The 26727-nt window shown below is 51.8% G+C and overlaps 1 protein-coding gene across 4 annotated transcripts; it reads left to right on the top strand.

Moving 5' to 3' along the window:
* The first annotated feature begins 7077 nt into the window (after window positions 1-7077).
* PATZ1 (POZ/BTB and AT hook containing zinc finger 1) lies at window positions 7078-25341 on the top strand. 4 transcript variants are annotated; one of them, XM_039225935.1, is made up of 5 exons: window positions 7078-8552; window positions 9943-10006; window positions 16297-16468; window positions 22242-22379; window positions 23846-25341. In XM_039225935.1, exons 1-5 carry the CDS (start codon window positions 7282-7284, stop codon window positions 24262-24264), a joined length of 2064 nt encoding a protein of 687 aa, XP_039081866.1. In that variant the 5' UTR covers window positions 7078-7281; the 3' UTR covers window positions 24265-25341. The 4 variants fall into 4 exon arrangements, with proteins under 4 accessions (XP_039081866.1, XP_039081868.1, XP_039081867.1 ...); XM_039225937.1 differs by having other exon boundaries at window positions 22307-22379; window positions 23846-23973; XM_039225936.1 differs by lacking the exon at window positions 22242-22379.
* Window positions 25342-26727: the final 1386 nt, after the last annotated feature.

The raw sequence follows: 26727 nt of genomic DNA, 5'->3' as shown, positions 1-26727 counted from the left end.
GTTGGACACTTAAGCAACTAAGCAGGGCATTTTTTTTTTTAAGAAATTTTAAATTGAGGGGCACCTGGGTGGCTCAGCTTTCAACTTTAGCTCAGGTTATGCATCTCATGGTTTGTGAGTTTGAGCCCCAATTTGGGCTCTGTGTGGACAGCTCAGAGCCTGAAGTCTGCTTCGGATTCTGTGTCTCCCTTTCTATCAGTCCTCCCCAGCTCGTGCTCTGTCTCTCTCTCTCAAAAATAAGTAAACATTTTTCAAAAATTAAAAACAAGAATTAAAAATGTTTTTAACTTTTTTTTTGAGACAGAGAGAGACAGAGCAGGAGCTGGGGAGGGTCAGAGAGAGGGAGACACAGAATCTGAAACAGGATCCAGGCTCTGAGCTGTCAGCACAGAGCCCGACGCGGGGCTCGAACCCACGGACCGTGAGATCATGACCTGAGCCGAAGTCGGACGCTTAACCAACTGAGCCACCCAGGCGCCCCCCCCAAAAAAATTTTTTTAAACTGAGGTAAAATGCACATATAAAATTCACCATTGTAACTATTTCATTCTTTTATTATTTCTAATAAAGTTTATTTACCTATTTTGAAAAAGAGAGAAAGTAAGGGAAGGGCAGACATTGAGAATCCCAAGAAGGCTCAGAGCCTGATGCAGCACTAGAACTCATAAACTGTGAGATCACAGCCTGAGTCGAAATCAAGAGTCAGATGCCTAACTGACGGAGCCACCCAAGTGCCCCAGCATTGTAACCATTTTAAAGTGTACAACTCAGTGGCATTTAAGTTCATTCACAATTTTAAAAATTAATTTATTTTCAAAAATTTCAAATTAACAAAATGCCTAAAAAGCAGTAAAAAATACCTTGAGTTTTTTTTTTTTTTTTAAATTCATCTTTAAGAACTCTATCTACATTAAAGGGATTAACTCTTTGTCATATACAGCCAGTTTTCTGCCACTGGTGTGCATGCCACAGTTTATCACCTGCCATGTTTTCCTGCCCCCATGTCACCAACAGCACCTTAACTGTCCTTTAGTTAATTAGGAACAAAAAGAGAGTGTTCATAAATTTGAGTATAGAAAATGTAGAACAATTGCTTATGAGGATTTTTCCCCCTTTTTGTTCCTGACTAACTAAAAAGGGTTAAGGTCCTGCTGGTGACCCAGAGGCAGGAAATGACTGAGGATGATAAACCATGGCCAGTAGGAGCACTGTCACCCCTGAAGACCACAGCAAGAGGGCCCCAGATAACCCTGGTGGGGGCAGAAGGCAGGAGCTTCTGAGCCTGTGCCTCTTGCTTGATCCTTAGTGAAGCTCAAAGAGCAGGAAGAACAGAACAGGCAGATGATCTGTACACTCTTTCCAGTCACAGAGGGAACCCAATTATCAAGAGAAAGAAAAGAGGCCCAGGGTTCAGTGGAAAGGGCCTGGCTGTCAGACTTAGGGGGGCCTGCTCTCAATTTGGACCCTCACTGGTGCAGGCTTGGATGAACCACCTAACTTCCCAGTTACCTCTAAAAAGTGGGCAATCATGCTAGTCTCAGAGAAAGACTGGGGGAGTTAAATAAACTGGCGCAGTTCACCCAGAGCTACACTGTCAGCAAGAGGTAGAGCTGGAATTGAACTCACATCTATTTGGCTCCAAACCCAGAGCTCTGCTCCTGCATGAAGTAACTTGATTGCTCCATGAATAATCTTAATAATAATTGTTATTAGAGAGCCAAACACAGCCCAGCACAGGAGAGTCAGTGAGGAGGTGGGTTGGGCTCACAGGTCTTCTAAGCAAGCCCAGTAAGGATGAGCATGGGGTGGGGGGTGCCTGACTGGCTCAGTTGGAAGAGTGGGGGATTCTTGATCTTGCGGTTGTGAGTTCGAGCCCCTCATTGGGGCTGTAGAGATTATTAAACAAATTTAAAAACTTAAAAAAAAAAAAAAAGGTGGGTGGGGAGGCTTTTTGTTGTCCTGTAGAAACAAGGGTGCCTCTCTTCTATGCTTTACTCTATCATCTCCTCCTATTGGGTGGGTCCCTGGCTCATGGCCAATCATTCAACAAAGCCTGGCAGCTGGGATTCATGGGGAAGTTCCCAGGAGCAAACCAAGGTCCAGGGGCCACTCTGTCTCATGTGATGGCTTTTGGCCATCACTCTTCCTTCCTTACCTGGCCAAGTCCTCAGTTTCTTCATCTGTAAAATGAGAATCTCAGAGTAGACACCTCATAAGAGTGTTTTGAGAATTACAGAGGGTACACTAAGTAACGCACTCAGTACCGTGGCTGGGACAGTTTGCATTCAACAAATGTTCTCTGTTATTATCAATGCTCTGTCCCTGCCCTTGGGGAACTTCATAATGTGCTGGGAAGAAAATATATTATTATGAGGCAAGATTATAAAGCAATATCTAATATAGAACCCAAGTATGTTAAAAAAAAATATTATACACATGTAAAAAGGGAAAAGACCTGGGGCGCCTGGATGACTCAGTCGGTTAAGCATCCAACTTCAGCTCAGGTCATGAGCTCACGGTTCGTGGGTTTGAGCCCCACGTCAGGCTCTGTGCTGACAGCCAGCTCAGAGCCTAGAGCCTGTTTCGGATTCTGTGTCTCCCTCTCTCTCTGACCCTCCCTTGTTCATGCTGTCTCTCTCTCTCAGAAATAAATGAAACATTAAAAAAAAATTTTTTTAAAAGGGGGGGAAGACCACAAGGAAATGTTGACAGTGCTTACCTCTTGGTGGTAAAATTACAGAATATCTTTATTTTTCTTTGTGTTTTCATGTCTTTTCTGAATTTTCTGCAAAACACATATCACTTGCAATTAGAAAAAAAAAAAGTGCTGTGATAGCTGAGAGGAGCTATCACCTGGATCTGAGCTTGTGAGGAGGATGCCCCAGGGGAAATGGGACTTGAGCAGGGTTTGAAAAGATAGGAGATTCTGAAGAAATGGGGAGAGGAGACAGAAAAAGCCTTTTTTATTTCTTTGTGTTTTGTCTGTCTCCTCCCCGAGGCTGTGGGCTCTTTGGTGGCAACGTCCATGGTCTACCTTGTCCACAGCTATATCCCTAGCATCTAAAACAAAGAGCCCCAAAACCTGGTGCTTAGTAGGTGCTCAATAAATACAGATTCAGTGAGCAAATCACCTTGACAGCTCCACTTAACCCTGGGAGATAAGGATGCTCTCAGTTCACTGTCCAGTTGGTGCACTGCCAAAACTGAGGTGCGTGGTTTCCATGGCAACAGAAGAGGGGCCGCCAGGCCAGCAGCAGGAGGCAGATGCAGGGATTGCAAGGTCTGCATCTTTTCAAGGTGCAGCCCGGAAATTGGAAACATGGTGTTGGGCTTTTTCAACAAATGTTGAGGAAAGAAGGAGCTTCATAAGTATGGTTAGCTTAGTTTTTCACTGGACAGGTTTGTCAAATATATCAATGAATGGTCAGGCTGGTAGTTTGGGTCTTTGAGAGACTGAGAGGCTCTTGGTGGGTGAAAGGCTAGAGACTCAGGAAAGTTTGGTTCTAGTCTGGACCCTGTTGTGTGACCTGGGACAGATTAACCTCTCTGAGCCTCAGCATGTTCATTTATAAAATGGGAAGTTTGACCAACTCTAAAATTACTTATAAACATATGTGTGTGGTAAGAATGTAAAATGGTACAACAGCTGTGGATCACAGTTTGGTTTCCCAAAAAGTTAAACAGAATTATCACATGACCCAGCACTTCCTTTGGTAGGTATATATCCAAGAGAATTGAAAATTGGAACTAAAACAAATAGTTGTACATGAATATTCATAGCAATACTATTCACAATAGCCAAAAGACCATTGATGGATGAATGGATAAAGATAGTATATCCATATAATGGAATTTAGCCATAAAAAGTTATGAAATACTGATTTGTGCTTCAACATGGACGAACCTCAAAAACATTACACTAAGTGAAAAAAAAAAAAAAAAAGCCTGAGTACAGAATTTCCTTTTGGAATGATGAAAATGTTTCGGAATTTCATAGAGGTATTGTACAACACTGTGAATGTAATATGTGCTACTGAATTACACAGTTCTAAAATGGTAGATATTTTATGTGAAATTTCACCTCAATTACAAAAAAAAAAAAAAAGTATGTCCTCTAAGCACACCTTGTAACCTGAAGTAACAGAATGGATTTCTGGGAGGGAGTCCAAGAGATGGGCAAAACTGAAGGTCAAATTAGAGATTAATTTGAGAGATCACCACAGCCTCAGTGCTCCCCTAACAATTCTACTGCCTAGGTGACATGCAGCTGGAGCCAGAACTGAGATCTAGATCTGTCTTTGGCTATATCTCCAAGGTGGGATCCTGGGCCACTCACTCAAGCTCCCTGAACCTCAGGCTTCCTATCTGCAAAATGAGGCTGTTTGCATCTTCAGTGTTCCTCACTGCACTGTGGATGAGGGTCCATCCTGAGAGCACTCTGTGAATCCATCTTCATTGGGTGAACCCTCTGGGATGAAGCCAGTTACAGTATGGTCTTATAAGCAAGGCACTGGTGAGTTCCCAGTTCATGAGGCACGGGTACGGAAAGGGCACACTCAGATTAACTGGTTGGATTTGTGTGGTCTTGGACCAGTCACTTATCTTCTTGTTTCTTCAGCAGTAGAATGTATCTATTTACATGTACCTTAGAGAGAGGACATGTATATACCACAAGCACTCAATAATCAGATCTCTTTCCTTGTGGCTACTCCCTATAGGTACTTTTGAACACAAATATTGTGGATCCTGGGATTCGCCCAAGAATCTCTGAGCCATAGCTCAGAGAGGATGAAACACTAGCCTGAGAGGACACAACCAAGTATGGGTTTAGAACGCCTCGCTCCCAGGACTGGAAACTTTCCTCAAGCCTCCAAGCTTCATGTATTCTCTCCAACAGGCGTTTAGCACCTACTATGCCCTAGGAAGGGCGGAGGTGTGTGAGGAGAAAGACCCAGCATATAATTAAGTGCTGTGTAGACGTGACCTTTTGAATCTTCATCACTTCATGAGACAGGTGCTGCTATCCCGGTGGTACATATTAGGAAACTGACGGTTTAAGAGAGGCTTCAGAGCCGCCAAGCGACACCAGAACACACAACCAGAAAGCCGAGGTCTTGAATTCGAACTCGGGTCCCCCCAAGGCGCCTCGCCTGGAGGCCCCCCTGGGCGCGCGTGGCTCCAAGCAATCGAGCGCTCGGGAATCCGGAGCGGAGTTGGAAGCCGGGACCGTTCATCTGCATGCTAATACCCAGAATCCTTTTCCCCTCACACCGCTTCTCTTAATGGAAGCGCTCAATTTGGAACCGTGGAAAGTTTGGAACATGTACTTTGCTCCCTCTTTGCAACTGTGAGAACTTCCCTCCCGCACACGCGGTGCCTGAAGCTCCGGACTCCAAGTACGGCTACCGGGCGGCGGCCGCCAGCGCTTCCCCCGCAGGCGAACCTCCGTATCCAACCCGCGCACGGCAGCATCCCCGGGCCCGCCAGGGACAAAGCGCCCTGGCTTGCCGACGGGGCCCGTGGCTCGAGCGCTCGGCGACTCTCTGGGCTGCGGGCGATGGGGATGCTCCCGGCCCAAGGAGGCTTTACAGCGCTTCCCGGACCCTTCCAGTAACCCCAGTTCCCTGGGGGGTGCTGGAGTGCGCGGAGCCCCCCTGCTCCTGTCCACCGCCCTTGACTCTATGTTGTCGCCTCCCTGAGCTAGTGACTTCCCGCTCCCAGGGGCACAAAGCTCGGCGTGTGGTGTTTGGGGGAAAGACTGGACGATGGCTTCATCTCCCCGGCTCTCCCAGGCACGCAGCCCCTTTCGTTCGGCCAGTGAGCCGGGTGCAGAAGCAGCTCCGGAGGTTCGGCCTGCCCCCAGCCAAGACCCCGGGCCCTCTCTGGGGTTGGGAGCGGGGAGACGGTCTCAGGCGACTTCTGGGGATTTCGCGCATTAAAGTGGGGCTCCGAAGAGTAACCGACGCCCGCTAGACTTACGGGGGCACACCACAGACTGGGGGGCCCTGATCTGCACCCCTTGGTCCCCCACTCCTCCCTCCCGTCCGCTCGCCGCCACTCTCGGCGGGGAGGGAGGGACAGTGGGAGCTGGTTTGCTGGCTTGGTGCTTCGTTTGCATTGGTCCGGGGGGGCTGAGACTGCAGCCCCCGGCCCCGCGGGCGGGGTGGGGAGGCGGGGGCCGGACGGGGGCTCAGTCTGCGCCAGCATTGGCGGAGCTGGGGAATGGGGAGGGGGGGCAGGAAGCGGGGGGAGCGGAGCTGCGGGGGGGGGTGTATAAATAGGGAAGGGGGGACGTGCATCCTCGTCAGGGTGAGGGGGGGGCGCTCGGCACAAAGAAAGTGGAAAGTTTGCAGCGCAGGGCGGCCGGGACCAGGGATCCGGGTGCGCACGTGCAGGGCCGGGGGCGCCGGGGGCCCCCCACGCCGAGCTCGCTGTTTCTTTTTTTTTCCCCTGCAAGCGAGGGGGGGGTGTTGTTGGTATCGCCCCCTCCTTCTCCTCCCCCCAGGGGTGAAAGTGCAAGAGGAAGTGCAGCCGCTGCCATCTTTCCTCCGCTCCGAACACACGGAGGCCGGGGCCGCAGCGCCGCCGCTCCACCGCCGCCTTCGCCCAGCCCAGGGAAGGGCCCACCCTGCCGCTGCCGCCGCCCGCTCGCTCCAGCGTTCGCCGTTGCTACCACCCGCCAGACTCCGGGACCAAGCCCGCGCTGCCGCCCCCGTGCGCGCCCCGCCGCCGCCGCCTTCGCCTTTTGTTTCCTCCGCTCCGGCGCCCCCGCCCCGGCTCGCGCTTTGCAGGGGACGCAGCGCGCGCCCCCAGCGGGCCCGGGAAAAGCCGCGGCGCGCGCGCGCACGCCTGCGCGGCAGACCCCCTCCGCCTCCTCCCCGCGCGCGCGCGCCCCTTTTGGCTGCGCGCCGGCGCCGCCTGGCGGGCGGGAGGGGAGGTGGCAGGCGCGTTTGCAGGAGGGGCGCACCTCTTTGCTCGCGTACCCCCCGGAGGTAGACCAAGAAGGGTAGGCAGGCGGGCGGGCGGGCGGAGAGGAGAGAGGAGCGCGCAATCCAGCAGGGGTGGGGGCAGCTATGTGGGAGGTGGTGAGCCTTGCCGTCTAGACAGTCCGATCCGGGCAGGGGGCGTGTGCGCTCGGCGCACCTGCGAGACTACAGAGCCCCGGGCCGGCACGTGTGGGGAGTGTAGATACGTCGACTGCGTCTCGCTTCTTGCTGCCTAGGGGAAGGGAGGAGGGCGGGCAAGTGCCGCGGCCGTGTTTGTGGGGAGGGGGCGGCGGCCATGGAGCGGGTGAACGACGCTTCCTGCGGCCCATCGGGCTGCTACACCTATCAGGTGAGCAGGCACAGCACAGAGATGCTGCACAACCTCAACCAGCAGCGCAAAAACGGCGGGCGCTTCTGCGACGTGCTCCTGCGGGTGGGCGACGAGAGCTTCCCAGCGCACCGCGCCGTGCTGGCCGCCTGCAGCGAGTACTTTGAGTCGGTGTTCAGCGCCCAGTTGGGCGACGGCGGAACTGCAGACGGGGGTCCCGCTGACGTGGGGGGCGCAGCGGCGGCCCCAGGCGGCGGGGCTGGGGGCAGCCGGGAGCTGGAGATGCACACCATCAGCTCCAAGGTGTTTGGGGACATCTTGGACTTCGCCTACACTTCCCGCATCGTGGTTCGCCTGGAGAGCTTCCCCGAGCTCATGACGGCTGCCAAGTTCCTACTGATGAGGTCGGTCATTGAGATCTGCCAGGAAGTCATCAAACAGTCCAATGTGCAGATCCTTGTGCCCCCTGCCCGGGCAGACATCATGCTCTTTCGGCCCCCTGGGACCTCGGACTTGGGCTTCCCTTTGGACATGACCAACGGGGCAGCCTTGGCAGCCAACAGCAATGGCATCGCAGGTAGCATGCAGCCCGAGGAGGAGGCAGCCCGGGCTGCTGGTGCAGCCATTGCCAGCCAAGCCTCTTTGCCTGTGTTACCTGGGGTGGACCGCTTGCCCATGGTGGCCGGACCCCTGTCCCCCCAACTGCTGACTTCCCCATTTCCCAATGTGGCATCCAGTGCCCCTCCCCTGACTGGCAAGCGAGGCCGGGGCCGCCCAAGGAAGGCCAACCTGCTGGACTCAATGTTTGGGTCCCCAGGGGGCCTGAGGGAGGCGGGCATCCTTCCATGTGGCCTGTGTGGGAAGGTGTTCACTGATGCCAACCGGCTCCGGCAGCATGAGGCCCAGCATGGTGTCACCAGCCTCCAGCTGGGCTATATCGACCTTCCTCCTCCGAGGTTGGGTGAGAATGGGCTACCCATCTCTGAGGACCCCGATGGCCCCCGAAAGAGGAGCCGGACCAGGAAGCAGGTGGCATGTGAGATCTGCGGCAAGATTTTCCGTGACGTGTACCATCTCAATCGGCACAAGCTTTCCCACTCGGGAGAGAAGCCCTATTCCTGCCCAGTGTGTGGGCTGCGATTCAAGAGAAAAGATCGTATGTCCTACCATGTGCGGTCCCACGATGGGTCGGTGGGCAAGCCCTACATCTGCCAGAGCTGTGGGAAAGGCTTCTCCAGGTGAGGAATGGTGTCCCTCCTCATGACCTGCCCTGTTTCTGGCTCATGGGACAGTTTCTTGTTGAGATCAGGGGGTGTGGGATCGGTTGGAGTCACTTGACCCTTTAGGGCCACATCAGGTTTGGAGACAGTAGAGAGTATTTCAGTGGCCCTAATTTTGTGGCAGAGAGCTGCTTTCTCTTCCCTCAGGGAAGTTCTCTGGCACTAGGCGTGCCCTACTGTCTGTCTTCCTTTTGGGCCTTGTGGGAAGGGGCTGGATTCCTCAGGCCACAGCCACAGGCCCTCACCATTCTTCTCCCTGGGCTCCCTTTGTGTTTCCGGCACCAGGCGTGGGGCCCCCTCTGGGGGCGGGAGCTTTTCCTCCAGCGACTTTCCCTGCTTGAATGGCTGCCCAGGGAGGGGCTGAAACAAGTGCATCTGGGACTCTTACACTCCATGCCACCAAATCCCTCCTCCCACAGAGCACTGGCGATCCTGGATGGGCGCGCTCAAGCTCCCCCCCCCTCAGCCTCCTCGGATCATGGGGCACAGAGTTCTGCACCCAGAGTCTCCTCGCACCAAAATCTCTGATCTGCTCTGATCTGGTAGCTCCAGAGCCTAACTGAACCCACAGATCCCTTTTATGTTTTCAGGGCAGTGAGGAGGGGTCAGGATGTCTTTTTAGATTCACTTTTTAGTGAGCCTGATAGGAAACGGAGGACTTGTCTGGGAGCAGAGGGCTGTTTTGTTTTTCCTCTTAAGAGAATATTCAGAATAAAAGGCCGGTTTTAACTTGCCTGGATACTGAGGACCTTGTGTCTGTGTGATCTACAGAAGGAGAACTCCCTTGGAGGGGCCCCAACCAGGAACCAGTCTTACCGGTCAGGCAGCCCCTGCCCACCTGCTCCAGCGGGCATCTGGTGGTTTACCAGCCCAGCTGGGGACTTAAGGCTCTATCCCTGGCCTCTGGGGACTGAATTCCATCCGGGTGGCATTCATTGGCTGTCCCGGTGGGAGAGGCTGGGGGAGGGGAATACTGAGTTTCTAAGGGGCTTTAGCCTGGACAATGAATCACACATATCCCCTCCCAGAAAGGCCGCAGTAAAGCAGCCTTGTCCCATTCTAAAGCCACCTCCTCGGGTACTAGAAGTCATTTGAGCTTCTGGTGGGGGGGAAGTGGGTGGGTAGGCAAGGTCAGAGACACTCACTTCCCTTCCCCCTCTAGAGAAAACCAGGGCAGAGAGGCCTGGGCCTGTGGAGCTGGGTGGTGACTTTGTCTTTGTCATCCTGGGATGGAAGAGGGAGTCCTCTCCAACGGGGTTTGTACAGGTTGGGGGGGTGGGTCTGGCCAAGTTTGTGGTCCTGTCTTTTGAGGTCTTGTTTTAAAGTCTCTCGTGGTTCTCTTTTCCAGGCCTGATCACTTGAACGGACATATCAAGCAGGTGCACACTTCTGAGCGGCCTCACAAGTGTCAGGTAGGGGTCGGGCCAGGGCAGAGATGGGCTGAAAGAGAATGCTGCTGTTTCTCACAGCCGGGCCACAAGCCAGCTGATGTGTGTGCTGGGCCGGCTGACTGACCACCACTGCTTTGCACACCTCCCCCTCTGTCCCTCCACCCTCCTTCTGCTTTCCTCCTTTGTTCTTCCCCCTGGCCCCCTCCCCCGCCAACTGCTGATGTCCCCTCCTTCCTGGTTGCTGGGTCCTGGTTCCCACCCTGTCTCTGTCTTCACTCTTTTGCTTGGCTTTCCTCTCCTGGCATTTGCCAGCTCCTTGAATGGTGGGCCACATTGCACAAGTGTCATCCTGGGGGTACTGGCCTCCCTGTTGGGCCTGGCTTCTGGTTCCCAACAGTTTGCAGGGGCCACCATGGAGAGGGCAGGGTTTGTAAAGAGCTCCTGGTGGTTCAACTAGCAGCTCTTACCCCTTGTCTGAACTTCTGGGTCCCCTGAGCTTAGGGCACAAGAGGTAGCAGTAGGAACGACAGTGAAGGAGGATGAGAGAAGATGGTCTCATTCTCTGAGCACTGGCACCTGTTTAACCCATGTGTTGAACCACATGTGCAAACAGCTAGGGCTTCTGAGGACTTAGAGAGGAGGGTAGTTTCCTCTCCTTATGAGTTCTTTGTGTAGTAGTACGTAGGGAAGGCTGCGCAAGATTCTTACCCTTGGTTTGTCTGCTTCAACAATATCTGGGGGCCCTGTGTGCCCAGAAAATGGAATTTCCTCTTCTGGCCACTGAGCATTCCTGTGTGGATGGAAAATGCCTGTGTCTTCTTGGCTGTTTCCCCTCCCGTGCCAAGTTCCTGCCATCTGAGGGGGAGACAGAGTGGTGGAGTGCTTGTTTTACTGCCTCTGGTAGGGTAACCTGTTTGTCTTACCCTGTTGGTGGCAAGGAGGGAGGGTTTAGGGGGCCCTGCAGGGAGGAATGAACATTCTGTAGGTAGGGTGTGGAGGACGGTGTTTACAGCCAGCCAGGCTAGGTGGCCTCCCCTGAGGACAAGGACCCAGGGTGGGCATGCTGGGATCCATCTGTGCCTCACTGCCTTCTCTCACTAATTCTCTAATCACAGAGCACATTCTGACTCTCCCAGGTAGCGTGCTGAGCAGCCTGGCAGAGTAGGAGGAGCCCAGAGGGCAGTGGGGGCATGCCCGGTGGCCTGGGGGGGTAACCTGCACTCTCTGCCCTTTTTCCAGGTGTGGGTTGGGAGCAGCAGCGGCCTGCCGCCCCTGGAATCTCTTCCTAGCGACCTGCCATCATGGGACTTTGCCCAGCCTGCTTTGTGGAGGTCGTCCCATTCGGTTCCTGACACCGCCTTTTCCCTTTCTCTAAAAAAATCATTCCCAGCCCTTGAAAATCTGGGCCCAGCACACTCCAGCAGCGCTCTCTTCTGCCCAGCCCCGCCGGGATATCTGAGGCAGGGCTGGACTGCCTCAGAGGGCAGCCGGGCCTTTACCCAGTGGCCTGTAGGCTAGCCTCAGCCTCCCCAGAGAGGGTTTTCTGTGGAGGGGAACAGGAATGGCGGTTGCTCTGAGACCCCTGATTTTCAGAGAGGCCAGCACAATGATTCCTGCCCACCATGCCCAGCTCCTCCCTGGGTGACTTGGAGTCTTTCCGAGCTCAGAGACCCCAGGGGTAGTAAGGAGCTCCTTTCTGGATCCCCCTCATAGCCTCCAGGTTTCTTTCTGGGTTCTCTTGCCTTTTTCTCCCCCTTTAACAGGTGGCATCCCTGAGTGCCTGCCTGTCTTTGCTGGGGTGACTTTAGAGGTTGGTGCTTTCCCGTAACTAAGTCACTGGCTTACGTACTTCCCCTCCCTTGGCATGGCCTCCCGTAAGGGGTTCTGGAATGGGGCTTGGCCACCCCTCTCCCCTACTCCAGGGGTGAATCCCCCTCCAGAGGAGACTGGAACAACTGCAACTGGGTCGACCCGTGCTGCCCTCTTCCCTTCCCACTCACACAGGTCCTGCTTTCGTGTCTGGCTAGTGAATTAGATTTTTGTGTTTTTGAGGTCTACTAGCAGGTCTGCTCAGGAACTAGACTAACCATTAGCTTTATATTGGGTCATCCCCAAATATGGCTTTGGGGCTTATAAAGCAGATGTAGACACCCCCCCCCCCCTTAGATCCCAGTGGTGTGTCCCTTAGCCCCCGCAGCCTTTGCGGGGAAAACAGGAATGATGATAAAAGTTTTCATTCTAACATTTGAGGCTTTGTGTGTTTTGTCCTTGGTCTCTGTCATAACACTGACATCATTGTCCCTCAGTGTACGTATGAGCCCGCTCCTACCCTGCCCTCCAACACACACTCTTACAGACCCACTGGCCCCACCTCCAGCCCCATAGCCAGAATGCCCCTGAAGGTGACCCAGCAGGTGAAGACATGCTGGCTTTCATGCTCTGGGCTGGCCAGCCGGTGTGCCCGGCTTGGTTAAACAGCAAGGACATCTGTTTTGCATGGTGTGTATTTTGAAAGCATCAGAGGTGAAGAGATGGTCTCTGGGAGTTGGTTCCCTGGGCAAGAGCTAGGCACAGACTATACCTTTTCCACCCCTCCTGATGCCATATGACCAGTTACAGAGCCAGTTACAGAGACTGATGCCACAGCTTGAGTCAAAAGGCCATCTGAATGTTTAGGCATGAATCCTCAGGCTTGGAAGTGACACACAAATCTCCTTAGGACTTGGGCTGAGCATCCTTAACTGGCTCAGATGCCTTAGGTACTGCTGGCTTAACGCATGCAGTGGGACTGGGGTATTATCCCCAGTGGAGTTTGGCCTGAAGCTGAGAGACCAGAGCAACTCAAGACCTCTCCCATTGCTTTCAGTGGCCCCATTTCTCAGGGACTAGTTAGGGTGATTTGGGCTTGAGGATAGCTCATTAGAGAAGCAATGAATTCAATTGAAGGGAGCTGGCACCCCCAAGAAAAAGGGGGCCAGCAAGGCCAATGGCACTGGGCCTGCATTTATTGCCCTTAGACTTTTCCAGGGCTATAAAAAGACTGCTTAAGACCATGCCCCCAGCCCCACCCCCAGACTGCCAGACTTCAAAGGACACCAAAGGTTGGATGTGCACTAGTGTCCTTGATACCATTTGGGCCACATTCCTGAGCTGCTCAACCCCTGGGAAGAAAAGCTTTAGGAATTCTGGGTTGGGGAGAAACTGTCAGAGGAGTGAAGGGAGCATGCCTGGGACTCCATGTTGAGTGGTGATGACTAGAGGTGACCCAAGCTGCTGGGCTGGGACCTGGGAGGTGTGCTCCTAACAACAACAGGCTGCCTGTGCACAGGGCCATGAGTAAGGTGGCAGCCATTCCGAACATCAGTGGTGATCAGAGCATGCTATGCTGGCTTGCTCTTGTCCCGTCAGGGTCCCTCTATCTTCTCACTGTCTCTAGAATGGGAAGTGTCTTTCTCCTGAGTGGCCCCAGTGTAGAGATTCTAGGCGTCCCTTTCTTTGGGATCTCTCTCCCCATTGGCCACTCTTTTGTGTCATGTGACCAGGCTCTTTATGTTCTGTGTTGTCTGAACTTCTGGCAGGCCTAGACTCAGGCTTGTACACTTTGAACAATTCCCCCCGAAAACCTTGGGGACTCGAGCCACCAAAGGTCAATTCTGGCACAGAGAAGCCAACAATCACTTCAGCTTGGCTTTGTAATACAGTGAAAGTTTTTGTTGTGTTTGTGCTCCCCCCACCCAGCAGCAGATTTCCATTCCTAATTATGTTTGCTCAGGCTAAAGTTAGCCTTCATTCCTTGAGAGAGAATCAGTGGAGGAAGGGGGTGGGGAAAGTCTGCTGGGTCTAGGATTTTAATTTTGCTTAGCTAATCCCTCAAATGGATAATCCACTTGTGGATAATTGAGGTTTGGCTGTCCATTATCTTTAGGTAGCACAGTGTGACAAGCAATGCTTTAAAGGACAGACCCCAAAGGAGGTTGGCAAGAGAAACAAGGCATGGCTTTCACATCCGTCTAGTGGCGCCTTTCCCAGGGACCGTGGAAGATGGAATTCTGAATGTGTCTTTCACCACATTTTCTTACACCTGGTCCGTCTTTGGTTTCTTTGACTTCTGAGGCATAGGCCACACTGCCTCTCGTTGTTGGGGAGCCGGTCCTCAGGTCACTGGTTGGCAAAACTGGCTCTTGTCCCGAGCTAAAAAGGCAGGTGGACCCCCTCTCTCCTGGGGGTGTTTTTGGCAGCCCGTGCTCTGGTTTATAGGCCTATGGGCTCAGTAGAAGGTGGAATTTTCCCCCAACTGTCACCTACAATTGGATCATGAGGTCCCTGATTGAGGTGGGGCCCACCTGTGGCCTCGAGACCAAGCACCCATGATGCTTCCTGAGTCACCTGAGTGCTCAAGTTTGTCTGCACAAATGCTGTCACCTCTCCCTTTCAGGGGAGTCCCGGCTGCCCCACACACTGCATTAGAAAGTATCAGTACCTTTCACTCTCCAGAAGCTATGGGTGCCGAATCTGGAAATGAGAGGAGCACAGGCTCAGGGGCTGGTTCACATTCCAGCAGTCCTTTCTTCCTCAGGGCCTCTGTCTGCCCAGCTGTTAAGTGGGGAAGGGAGGGATACCTCAGGGAAGCCGAAGGATAGGACAGGTAGGGGACTGGCGTGGCAGTGGCAGTGTTTTGAGTGCTGTTTTCTCTAGTAGTGATGTCCTGTGCTTCAGGCAAATCACTCTTCAAACTCCACTTCCTCATTTGTCAAGGCATAAAACAGTTACAGGAAGTATTTCATTAGCATAAGGTATTCTGTTCAAACGTGTTAACATTTACTTAAAAGATAATGATGGAGAATGGCAAGGCCTGTCCTGATGTGCACAGACATTTGGGACTAGAGTAGGAACAGAGGTGTCGTTAGCCTCCACAATATTGAATACATTAGTTTCTTGCTTTGATTATACAGTAAGGAGATCAGTGTTTGTATGCGAGGTGATGGTGTTCAGACATTTACCTTGAGATCTCAGGATACGCTTCTGTTAAGCAGAGACGGCAACAGCAACTCCCCTCTAATGAGTTAATGGGGTGGCGGGTCTTCAGTGGATTGTGGATTAATGGTCACTCTGTAATGCACTTAAAGGTGAATGTTGCTTTCTCTTGGAGTTCTAAAATAGTAAACACACATAAAGTCAGACTTGACGCAAACCTCTAAAACATGTCCATGGAACAAAACAACTTGAAAGTCGCCAGACTAAAACTTTCCCAAGGACTTCCCTGACATTCTGTGACCTCCAAGGCTGGGGTACCTGGGTGAGCCCCAGATGAGGAAGGGTTCTTGGTGGGGAGAGGTCAGGGACTGAGATTGAGTCAGGCCCTTTGGTACAGGAAATGTCTGGGAACCTGAGGCTGCCTCCCAGGATGCTGGTGCTGACCTTCAGCTCCTGGGTCATCCGCTCAGGGTCTCGCTAGGAGTTGGTGCTCACACCATGGCTTTCTACAGCCATGCTCTCTTGGAGAGTGATAGCATGGCCTGCTTTGGAGGGCTGCTGTAAGGATGGATTGCAGGAGATCAGTGTCTTGGAAAGGCTAATTGTGGTGCCTGCCTGGCACAGAATGCGTGCTCTATCCATGTGGGGTGGTATCATTCTTGTCATTACCAGCTTTTCCCCAGCTTCATGTCCCACAGATGCTTCTCAATCACACAGCCTTCCTTCTCTCTGCTCATTCTCACGTTAGCAGAATTGACACAATCATTTTATGGGCTGCTTTCTCAATACAAGCCTGCAAGAATATTATAAGGAGTAATCTCTGTGCTTTGTCCTGCCTTTCCTTTCCATTTCCCTGTGGCCAAGACCAACGTCACTTTTGAATACAGTGGATAAATTGAATTCTTTGTATAAAGCAAGTAGAGAAAACCCAAGATGGAGAACAGGAAGACTGGTCTGTTCACATGCCACTTTACTTCTGTAAATTTACTTATAGTCAGCACAATTAAAGTCAGTTTTTCATGTTTAAGAATGAACAAATGCCTAATCTTTATTTTGTAAAGGAGTGTGGAACTTAATGTGCAAGGCTCTGGACATGTTGTGGTAGCCATTTGGAACCAATAATTCCAACCCAGGTGTCTCATGAGGAGGCATCATGGAAAATAAGAGCAGTTTACTTGCCATTCTGGGGGGAAAGCATGGGCCACATGTAAAGCTCTCTTTATTACAGGGAGTCCATGTGTTGGCCAGAAACAGTTTTTGTGTCCTGGTGTGCTTGGTGGGAAATCAGGAATGTGATGCCAGTTTTCATCTCATCCCATTTTCCTTTCTGCACTCAGACCTGCAATGCTTCTTTCGCCACTCGAGACCGTCTGCGCTCCCACCTGGCTTGTCATGAAGACAAGGTGCCCTGCCAGGTGTGTGGGAAGTACTTGCGGGCAGCGTACATGGCGGACCACCTGAAGAAGCACAGTGAGGGGCCCAGCAACTTCTGCAGTATTTGTAACCGAGGTAATCTCCCTGCTGTTTCCTCACTTCCAGGGGATGGGCCTGAGCTTGTGTGGGAGGCCAGGGGTGTCCTGATCGCCTTGCCTCAGACTCCACTCCTTGCACGGCTGGCCCTCTGTTTTCACTGAATGATAAACACTTTCATTGCCCAGCTAGCTATTTGTCACCTCTTCCTTCCCAGACTTGGGGTGCTTGGAATAGGAATTCCCAGGAGATCAGCAAGTGGGAACGGAAGGAGAGAGTTCCGTTTCCAAGTCTGAGCTCATAACACATGTGCTGTGCGGATGGCAGGATGGATACATTTCGCAGACACCACTGAACTACTGAGGTTGGTGGGAGAGTCATTAAGACCCAAGAAGTAGGAAGAAAGGGGATCCTGCTTGAGAGCTTTTGCTGGCTGATTTCACTGGCATGTGAAATTCAGCAACCAAGGGAGGAAGTTGAGTTTGGAGATGGACAAAGGGAAGAAAGTTTCTAACACAGACGGTCGGAAAAGAGCCCAAACCCAGGTGACTGTGGCCTTGGTGAGACAGGAATATAGAAGGTGCTCTGAGCAGGACAGCGTGCTTGAGGCCGAGTGGGCCTACGTGGAGCTGGCTCTGTGGCCCCAGTGTTGTGTTGGATGAAGTCCGGCCTGCCCCTGAGCTTCTGCCAGGGCTTGTTGGTGGTTGGACGGCTAAGGTTTCTGTCGTGCAAGCACAGTGTCAGTGGAGGAGGCTTGCGCCGTATCTGTGCCGAAGGTTGGGGTAGCCGTCTGTGGTGGGTGTGAAGATGCTTCTGCACGGTGCGCTTGCTTTGGCCAGGTGGGGACCTTGCTGGGAAGTCCTTTCTCCTGGGACTCTTGTCCCAATGCCTCTGGAAGTCTTGGGTATGGCTTAGTGGATTGAGTACTGAATTGGAGTCGGACTGAGGGTTTAGTCCATGCCCCTCGTACCTTGCCCTACTCTGTGACCTCGAGCTCCCCCTTCCCCTTTCTAAGCCTCAGTTTTTTCATCACTTAAATGGGGTAAAGAACACCATGCCTTGCCCACTTCATAGGGTTGCTGTGATGATCCCAGGAAACAAGGTAGGTGAAAGATCTCTGAACTCCCTACAAGGACCTGCATCCTTGGGAGGTCCCATCCTTGTGCTTTGTAACAGTGTTAGGAAAGACACAGCTCACTGACACTGGTCTGGACCAGGCACCCCTGCGGTCCTTGGCTGGAATCTTCGGGTGCCTCTGCTGTTTCCATGTGCCCTGAGATCACTGGTGGAGGGAGACTGCTGAGTAGCTGGGTATTCTTGGTGCCCTGGAGCTGGGTTCCTCCCTGAGATTGCACACCTGGGGTTTGCCTTGAAGGCCACTGGGTATGGATGTTTGTACCACCAGAAAATCTGCTGTGAAAGTGGGGAGGTGGAAATAAAAGCTGCTTAAGTGTCTGTCTTGTTTTCTGACACATCATCTGAACCCTTTCTGGCAGGAGCTTTCCTGAGTAGTGAGCAGTGGGGTTCTGCATGCAGGGAGTTATTGGGCTGTGGCTGACCATCTTGACCATGGCTGCCCCAGCCCTAGAAAAAGCTGGTTTCTTATCTTGCTTCAACCTAACCTGGCTTTCTGACAGAACCACCCCCCTCAACCGGCTCCTTACAAATAACTAAACCTGCAACATGCCATCAGCAGGTGTTTGGTCAAGTTTTCAAGCCTGAGGTTCTCCATCTGAGAACTGAGGTTAGAGACCAGAGGCAGGAAAACAGTGAGAGTGGAGAAAGATATTAATGATGAAACTCAGAGCCTAGCTCAGATTGCCGAGTCGGGCAAGAATTGGACAGGAGACACAGGGCCATGGCCTCTGGTGGCCCAGCTCTGGAGGAAAGAAGAGCTGAGAGCAGCAGGGAACAGCAGGGAAAGTCAACCCAGTTAGGAGATAGCTGATGTGGCAAAGCCAGCAACTGTTGTATGTCAGGACTTGGGCGGCAGCTACAGACCACGTGACTGGGCTGGGGAAGCCAGAAGAGTCAAATCAAAACCCACCTTTTCTTAGAAAAGCCAAGACTAGATCTGGATCATAGGCTAAACAGCTCTGGGTCCGAGAGTCAGAATGGGAAGTTCCATTCCTCCAACAAGACAAAAGAGACTCTGGCCCCACCCTCCCTAGGCATACAGGAGGAAGAGAAAACAATTTTGTTCTTTATAAAAAGCGAAGGAGCAGGATTCTACCTCAAGACTTATTCATTGAGCAGAAATAGAAAGAGACAACTCTTAAGGAAATAAAAAGAAAAAGGAAGAGGAAGGTGGTTTGTCCAGAAAGAGGATAAGGATACCAAAGACATCAAAATCCTGGAATTGGAATGCAGAAAACTCTGGGTCATTCTTCTCCCTGCCCACCACCAAGGCTGTGATATAGGAGGAAGTGCACAAATAAATGAATGTACTTATGTCCACGAGGGTTCAAGCAAAGGCTGATGTCAGCCAGATGGTCAGATGGTTGGGGATGGATCAGGTGCCCTTTGAACAATTCTCAGGCAGTCAGCTTAACTACCTATAGAGCCAGTCTGCCACACAAATGACTCTTGCCCGTGAAGAATAAGAAAGAAGGGAGGCAGGCAGCCTGGCTGCTCTAGCTCCACATTTGAGACAGATGACCTTGTCTTTGTCCTAGAGACATAGCAGGATGTGGGTCATACCATCTGTAGAGGAAGATTATTTGCAGTGGAAGGAGTTTTGATGCTACTAGAAAAGCTTGTTTCTTCATTTTCAAATTGAGGAAATGAGTTGAGCTCAACAGTGGGAAGCTGAGAAGGACTTGTTGGATCACCATGATTTTTCTTTTCAAAATTTTCTGTAGTAGGGTCTTTATATATATATGCACACGTACTGGTGTGAGAAAGAGGGATAGCTTGTTGGGAATCCGCCTTTGACAGAGACAGCATTTGAACTCCAACATCATTGCTTAAAGGGGAGGAAGCTTTCTCCCCAGTCAGAGGTGAGCGCACAAGTTGTCACCAGAGCCAGTCATAGACACAGCCAGCCTGCCATTCCCCTGGACTGAGCGGAGACAAACCTACTTAGTGCCTCCCTCCAGCACAGCTCTATTGGGCATGGCCCCACCAAGGTTTGCACAAGAAGGCAGTCTCTGACCCCTCTGTGGAAGTGGAATCCATCAAAGGAGATTTGCTTCTGGAGTGCAAATTGCAGCGCACCAAGCAAGAAATGCCATGGAGGAGCAGCAGTCTTTGTGAACTCTTCATCTCTGGAGTGCGGGGGAGACTGGCTTGTTGGTTGTAGTAAAGTCACGTGTATGCTCACCATTTTGATGTCGTTCTGGTTCCTGGATCAAACTGCCTCTCTGGTTCTTGGTTAATCAGTGGTGAATGGGCAGGTGAGTTCAGAATTCCCACTAAACGTTTCTGGCTTTCAAGATATGTTCTCCAAATCTCAGCTTCCGTTTTATCCCAACACTTGGCTGCTGAGTTGCTCTGTGTTTAAATTCTGGGCTTTAAGTGGCAGCTGTGGATCCACTCCTACTACCCTGCCATGTGGTTTTGCTATAGATAGTACAGTCTGCAGCTGGGGTAAAGTTAAGAGGACCTAGCCATGTGTTTCTCAGACTGTTTTTCAGGAAAACATAGCAGATTTTCATTGAGCATCTGCTGTGTTCCCCTGGTAGAGTTCTTTCCACAAGGAGTAAATATAATAATTCCTGTTGCTCCTTTCCTCCTTTCCTGCCCCCTTTAATCTCAGTGGACCTCGTCTGCTATACCGTGAGAGGGCTTCACACCACTTCAGAGGCTCTACAAGGGATTCAAAAACAAAAACAAAACAAATCCCTTCTAAAGTGGAGTTGTGGTGTCCTTGGAAAGTCCTGATATCTTATGCTGGTTGCCAGGGGCCACAGCACCACTTCCAGGAGCAGGGCTAAGGTCCTCTTCCCTGTTAGCCTTTCCTACTCATTCATGACTGCAGCCTCCCTCATAAGAATGTTAATACGGGACCCCCTTAAGCCAGTCTGTCCCCCGTGATTGGCCCCAGGCAGACTACTTGGTCACAACACAGGATTACTCACTCTACTAGGCAGGGCAGGACACTAGCAACTGGACCAAGGGTCTATAAAGTAGCTGTATTAGGAAGGAAAGGAAAATTCACTCATTGCCCCTTTCCTCTGAAACCACCAGCTGCTTCTGTCAGGGGAGTGTGTGTTAAAGATTTCCACAGGTCAGCTCCTGTCTACTGGCTGCTTACATTCTAACCTACCAATATGGTGGAAACACATAAGGGTAAATGGTGATAAATGAAACCTACCATGGAAATCCAAGGGATGTTTCTGTGGCCAGGGCCCTTTAAAGAGTCTGCTCAGTGGTTAAGGACCATTGGGTAGCACATGGTCCTGGGGTTGGAGTCTAGGCTCTACCATTTAGTAGCTGCACATGTGACCACAAGTCACTTATCCTTACCAACCCTCTTGTTTTTTCATCTATGAAATAGGTGTACTAACTCCCAGCTTATAGGGTGGCTGGGTGAATTCTACAGAATAGTGCATGCAACGTGCTGGGCCGTGGCACACCATTATCACTTGTTAAAAGTGAACCTTTATTACTTACTGTTCAAACAGCATTTGAAAGGCCATGCCAAATAAGACTTGTGCAGACATTATACAGTACCCTGCAGCCTTTGACCTGTTTTGAGTGGATCCTACTGTTATCCTATAACTGTAATTTTAAAAGCACTTGAGAATGTGTCAGCCAGATCTGGAGTAGATTGAAGAGCACTAGCACACCAGGTGGACCTTATGCTAAATTGCTTTGGTTCCTGCTGAAGGCGCGTCATGATCCTTGACCACAGTGGAGTTCGATGACACAACTTCCTGCAAAACCCAAGTCCATTTTCTTTGACTGGCCCACCTGGTTTCATGACCTCAGACTTGTGGCTCGTGTGGAAGTTGGCTCAAGATCTACACTTCCCAGCCTGAGCTATTGCATGACTCGACTGACCAGAACATCTGGGTTGGGCTGCTGCAGTTTTCAAGATGGCTGGATTGCCCCTCCTCCAAAATGAAGGCAAAGATGATCTCTTTTTCTTCCTTAAGCGAACCTGATGGATGCTCCAAACCCAAACCAAAAGATGACCATGAATAAGAGCTGACTGAGCCTCTTTAACGTAACTTGCTATTTGTTGTTCCTCAGAAGGTCTGAAGAGTTACTAAATCCAGTTATTTGGAAAGCGAGAAAGTTAGCAAAATAGAACATGTCCTGCTAGATAGAAGGAAGGGGACTCCTGGAGGCATTCCTTTGGGATTTCATCTTGCCTCCATCTGGTTTGTTGTGCAGTTTGCCTTTACAAGTGTTAAGCAGACGTTCTGCTGGCTGGAGTCCTATGGCTGCCATTGAGCCTCATTACTTTTCTGACTACATTTCTAGCCGTGATCTCTGCAGCTGACCTGGGGCTGTGGGACATCTTCTCCAACTGCTCTTACTGAGGCACCAAGCAAGCCTAGAGGCATTTGGCCTCTGGCCCTGGCGGGAGCAGGATCTCAGACCATCCCTCCAGGCAGCCGGCCTGGGTTCTCCACCACAGCCTTGCAGAGTGGGCTCTGCAGAGAAGCCAATTTGAGGACAGTGCCACCCGTCCTAAGCCAGGTGTCTTCTGTGGTTGCAACCGTTTTTGAGCCAACAAGGGGGCCCCTTCTAGGTGCAGCTGACCTGGGAATGCTAGTCAAAGCGGCCAGAGGAGAGGCGTGGGGGAAACAGAGAGGTATCTCTGTGCTGGCCGCGGGATCTCATCTCCTTTTGTCTTGTTTAGGTTTCTCCTCTGCCTCCTACTTAAAGGTCCATGTTAAAACCCACCACGGTGTTCCCCTTCCCCAGGTCTCCAGGCACCAGGAGCCCATCCCGAATGGGGGAGCAGCGTTCCACTGCGCCAGGACCTATGGCAACAAAGGCAAGCGACCCCTTGCTCTGCACTTTGCTTCTCTGCGCAGACTGTGTTGTGGGGGCGCTGGGCCGGGTGTGGGGAGGCGGGAAGGCTGCCAGCTTGCTGGCCGCCTCAAGGAGGCTCTGAGATCTGAGTGGCAGTGGCCTCCAGGACAAAAGTCGCAAGTGGGTATCTCACTCCAGGGCAGTGAGTGAGGCTTTTAGGGCACTGCCAAGATCCAGCCCCCGCCTCCTCTTCCCCAGCCCTCCTCCCTTGCTCCTGGCCAGCCCCCACTGTCTGGAACCCTGCAGGGATGCCCTGGGCCCAAGGCTGGAAGGAGTCCTGCATGATGAGTCACTCTGGGCTTGTCCATTGCCTGTGGCCCTTTAAGGATGGTGTGGAGCTGCGGCTGAATGCTTTCTTTTCCTTTGACCCTGTGGGCAAGGGGGAGCCAAGGGCTGGCTTCCCCCTTGATAGGGGTGACTGGTTGCTGTGAGCGGCCCTTTCTGGCGGGCCTCTGGCTGCGTTTGTGAGATGCATGGCGATTAATGAGCTACGTGACTGCCTCTGACTTGGAGTTGATCTGCAGAGAGCTCCCGAAGCCCCACCTTCACTTGTGGATTCAGGTTGTTCTGTGGTATTTCTATTTGTTGCCTTGGGGATGATGCCAGAGGCTTGGCAGACGGCAGAGATGGCAGAGATGGCATGCTCCACGCTCCCATCACAGACCTCCCTTCCCAGCATGGCTCTCTGAACCCAGGCAGGGTTGATTGGTGGACTTCAGTGTGGGCAGGGCAAGGCAGAGCAATGAGGATTGTCTTGAGGCCCGGCTTGTCCTGAGCCTTGTGTGGGGACAGTCAGCTGACTGAGTTGTTCAAAGTTGCTTTTTAATCTCTGCTTTGGCCACTGGGCCCTGGATGGGTTTTGGCAGAAGGCAGGCAATTAGGGCAGGGCTTGTGTTTGCAGCATTGGGAAAAGGATTGGCTTCTGTCTCAGCCATCAGTGGCGTCTGCCGGGTTGAGGACCTCGTGGCTCTGGTTCTGCCTTGCTAGGGTGCAGCTAGCCTGGTGTGGAAGTGAGGCCATTGATATACCTGCTCGGCATCATCAGAACAGCTGTCTTACTCCCAGGGGCAGCCAGCAGAATACCTAGGAACTGGGGGTCTTTGAGTTGTTCTGGGTGGAAGCAATGGAAGCCCCCTCTCCGTACCCTCTTCCTTGAAGCAGGCTGAGATGGTGGTGAGCGATACACATGCACCTGCATGAAGAGTCCGCGGCGAGGGAGGCTGGCAGCCCCAGGGCCCTGCTGTCTCACCCCCATAGGCACACCAGGCTCCCAGACTGACCAGCTGAACCTCCGTGGGTTCTGCCAGGGCGGTGGCTGGCCATCCGCTGCCCTCCACAGGCCTGTGAGCTGGCCTTTCCCGACCCCTCCAGAAGGGGGCATCTCCAGAGCCTGGCCTCATCTCTCCTGTGTGTTTTGTTTTCTCCTAGAAGGCCAGAAATGCTCACATCAGGATCCGATTGAGAGCTCTGACTCCTATGGTGACCTCTCCGATGCCAGTGACCTGAAGACGCCCGAGAAGCAGAGCACCAATGGCTCCTTCTCCTGCGACATGGCAGTCCCCAAAAACAAAATGGAGTCTGACGGGGAGAAGAAGTACCCCTGCCCTGAATGCGGGAGCTTCTTCCGCTCCAAGTCCTACTTGAACAAACACATCCAGAAGGTGCATGTCCGGGCCCTCGGGGGCCCCCTGGGGGACCTGGGCCCCGCCCTAGGCTCACCTTTTTCTCCCCAGCAGAACATGTCTCTCCTTGAGTCCTTTGGGTTTCAGATTGTTCAGTCAGCGTTTGCATCATCTTTAGTAGATCCTGAGGTTGACCAGCAGCCCATGGGGCCTGAGGGGAAGTGAGGCAGATGCTGTGTCCCCACAGAAATGGCCACTGGGGACTGCTGAGAAATGCTGTGAATGCGGAGGGAAGTAATGTCTTTGGGTTCTGTAGCTGAGAGATTTTTATTCGTTTTTAACTCTCCCTTCCCCCTACCCTGTCACCCCACCCTCTTCCTCTCCACCACCCATCCCTTCAGTGGTCTTTAGAAATAGATTCTCATCTGATACTCTGCAGAAATATCTGCGAGAACTGGTATGGGACAAGGGCAGCAAACACTACATAGGCCTCCAAGGCCACACCAGTCCCAGTTTCTCTAATGGGCAGAAGCTGGAATTCCTGGTGCTCAATTCATAGTGATCCCAATCCCAAACCCACACGTGACGGCATTCAGGGACCTCGGTGATTTGGGTCCCCTCCCCCTTCTCATATCCCTCAAGAGAAACCACATCAGGGTCTCCACACACTTACACAATGCTGATGCCCAACTGTTTTCAAGGAAGCTGGAAGCCTACAGCATCCCATGGACCATGGGGTGAGTGCCCTCTAAGAGCCCCTGAGCTTGACCCGTGACCTGGAGGGCCTCAGACCTTTCTGAGCCCTACCTGGAGGCTAGCATTTTGCTACTAGGACAAGCTCGGCTATTGAGGACACCCCCACCCCAAATTCCAGTTCTTATGTGATTTTAACTATTCAACTTGCTGTTGGGTTTTAATTCTCTAATTATTATTATTGTTATTATTTTTTAGGACCAGTTGTAGTGAATTGCTACTGAAAGCTATCCCAGGTGATACAGAGCTCTTTGTAAACCGCAGTCACACGTTAGGGTTAGTATTAAACTTTGTTTAGATGTACCATAATTAACTTGGCTAGTTGATTGTTTGAAGTCTATGGAAGAAATAGTTTTATGCAAAATTTTAAAAATGCCAGTCTGGTCAGGGAGGTAGCGTGTTCAGTGTTGTTGGTAGCCAGGAAGGCAGGAGAGCTGGCAGGTGGGGACATTGTTGTGTACCTCGGCTGTGTCACATGTGAGCAAGCCCAGGGTGACCTGGTGATGTGAATTGATCTGATCAGACTGTATTAAAAACGTTAGTACGTTACTCTACCTTCTCCCCTGAGTCTGGTTTTTCAGCCAAGGTGGGGGTAGGGGGTCTTTGGGATGCAAAGGGTGGGCACCTGGGGGGGGGGGGGGGAGGTGGGATCCCAGGAGACCTCTCTTCCTCATTGCACCAGCTGCAGCTGCACTGGGATCAATAGGTGGATGTTCCCACTGAGGACCCGGCTGCCTGCATTCACTCATTTGTTCAATAGATACTCACTCCTTTTTGTCTGCACTGCTGTGTGCCAGGCCCAGCCTCAGACCCTGACACAGTGGTGAGCAGGACACCCTTGTGGAGCTTATTGGGAAGGAGACAGTTTATAAGTAAGCAGAGTTAACAATGAGTTCAGGTAACAAGAAGTCCAGGGAGGAAAAACTGGGCAAGGTAGGGATAGGAGCAGGTTGGCTCAAGATGGTGAAGGGCTGGGGTGGAGCTCTGGGAGAGAAGATCTGGAGTTAAAGGGGACCCAACATAACGACTAGCTAGTACCCGAGAAGGGACATGGGCAGGGAGAAGATTCTCATGGCCAAGGGGCTCTAAGAAGCTCAGCAGCATGAAACAACTCCCAACCCTGTTACCTAAAAGGTTGCACCCTTTGTGGTGAATGTGTCAAGAGAAGGAGGAGGGGCACCTGGGTGGCTTAGTTGTTAAGTGGTTAAGCATTAAGCATGACCTCTTGGTTTTGGCTCAGTTCATGATCTCCTAGTTTGTGGGTTCAAGCCCTGTATCAGGCTCTGTACTGACAGTGTGGAGCTTGCTTGGAACTCTCTCTCTCTCTCTCTCTCTCTCTCTCTCTTTCTCTCTTTCTGAGCCACTCCTGCTTATGTTGTCTTTCACAAAATAAACAAATAAATTAAAAAAAGAGAGAAGATGGAAAGACAACAGCAAAAAAAAAAAAGGCAAGAAGTGAGCACAGTGAAGACTTAATGGGAGCAGGAATTGCAACGAGAGGGGATGGCCGACTTAAATCACCCTGGGCATCTTGAGAAACCTCGAGGAAGAGGGAAACCCCTAAACTAATAGAAACAGCATTTAGCCTCCAAACAAGTAGGGAAAAAATGATAAAGGAGAGAAAAATAAACATAGACCAGGAGGAATAAACAAAGTACAAAATGATTTAGACCCACATTAATGTTAATTATGATGCTCTGGTTTAAAGGCAAAGGCTCTGAGCTGGATTTTTTAGAAAACCTCTAAGCCGTCTACATGAAATCTTAGGTAAATTGCTGGGTTCTGTGGCATGTGTGGGATGGAGGTTTGGGCCATTTGGTGTCAGTATCAGAGGAAAGGTCAACCCTAAAATGCTGAGGCCCTGTTCATGTGGCCTTGTGACCACAAGATCTGCCAGCTGGTGACACCCACCGGGTGTTAAGGCAGAGAATCTGG

The sequence above is a fragment of the Hyaena hyaena genome, unplaced genomic scaffold (assembly GCF_003009895.1).
Source record: "Hyaena hyaena isolate Hyena2069 unplaced genomic scaffold, ASM300989v1 scaffold_19, whole genome shotgun sequence".
Lineage (NCBI taxonomy): Eukaryota > Metazoa > Chordata > Mammalia > Carnivora > Hyaenidae > Hyaena > Hyaena hyaena.
Note: the sequence above shows the minus strand (reverse complement) of the source record. Positions and strands in the feature narration are given on the sequence as shown.

What these genes read in the sequence shown, in the direction of transcription:
- PATZ1 (XM_039225935.1), top strand. Translation starts at nt 7,282, where the DNA reads ATGGAGCGGGTGAACGACGCTTCCTGCGGCCCATCGGGCTGCTACACC. An exon ending in AGCGGCCTCACAAGTGTCAG is followed by an intron (nt 10,007 to 16,296) that starts GTAGGGGTCGGG and finishes TTCTGCACTCAG; the next exon opens with ACCTGCAATGCTTCTTTCGC. An exon ending in CAGGACCTATGGCAACAAAG is followed by an intron (nt 22,380 to 23,845) that starts GCAAGCGACCCC and finishes GTTTTCTCCTAG; the next exon opens with AAGGCCAGAAATGCTCACAT.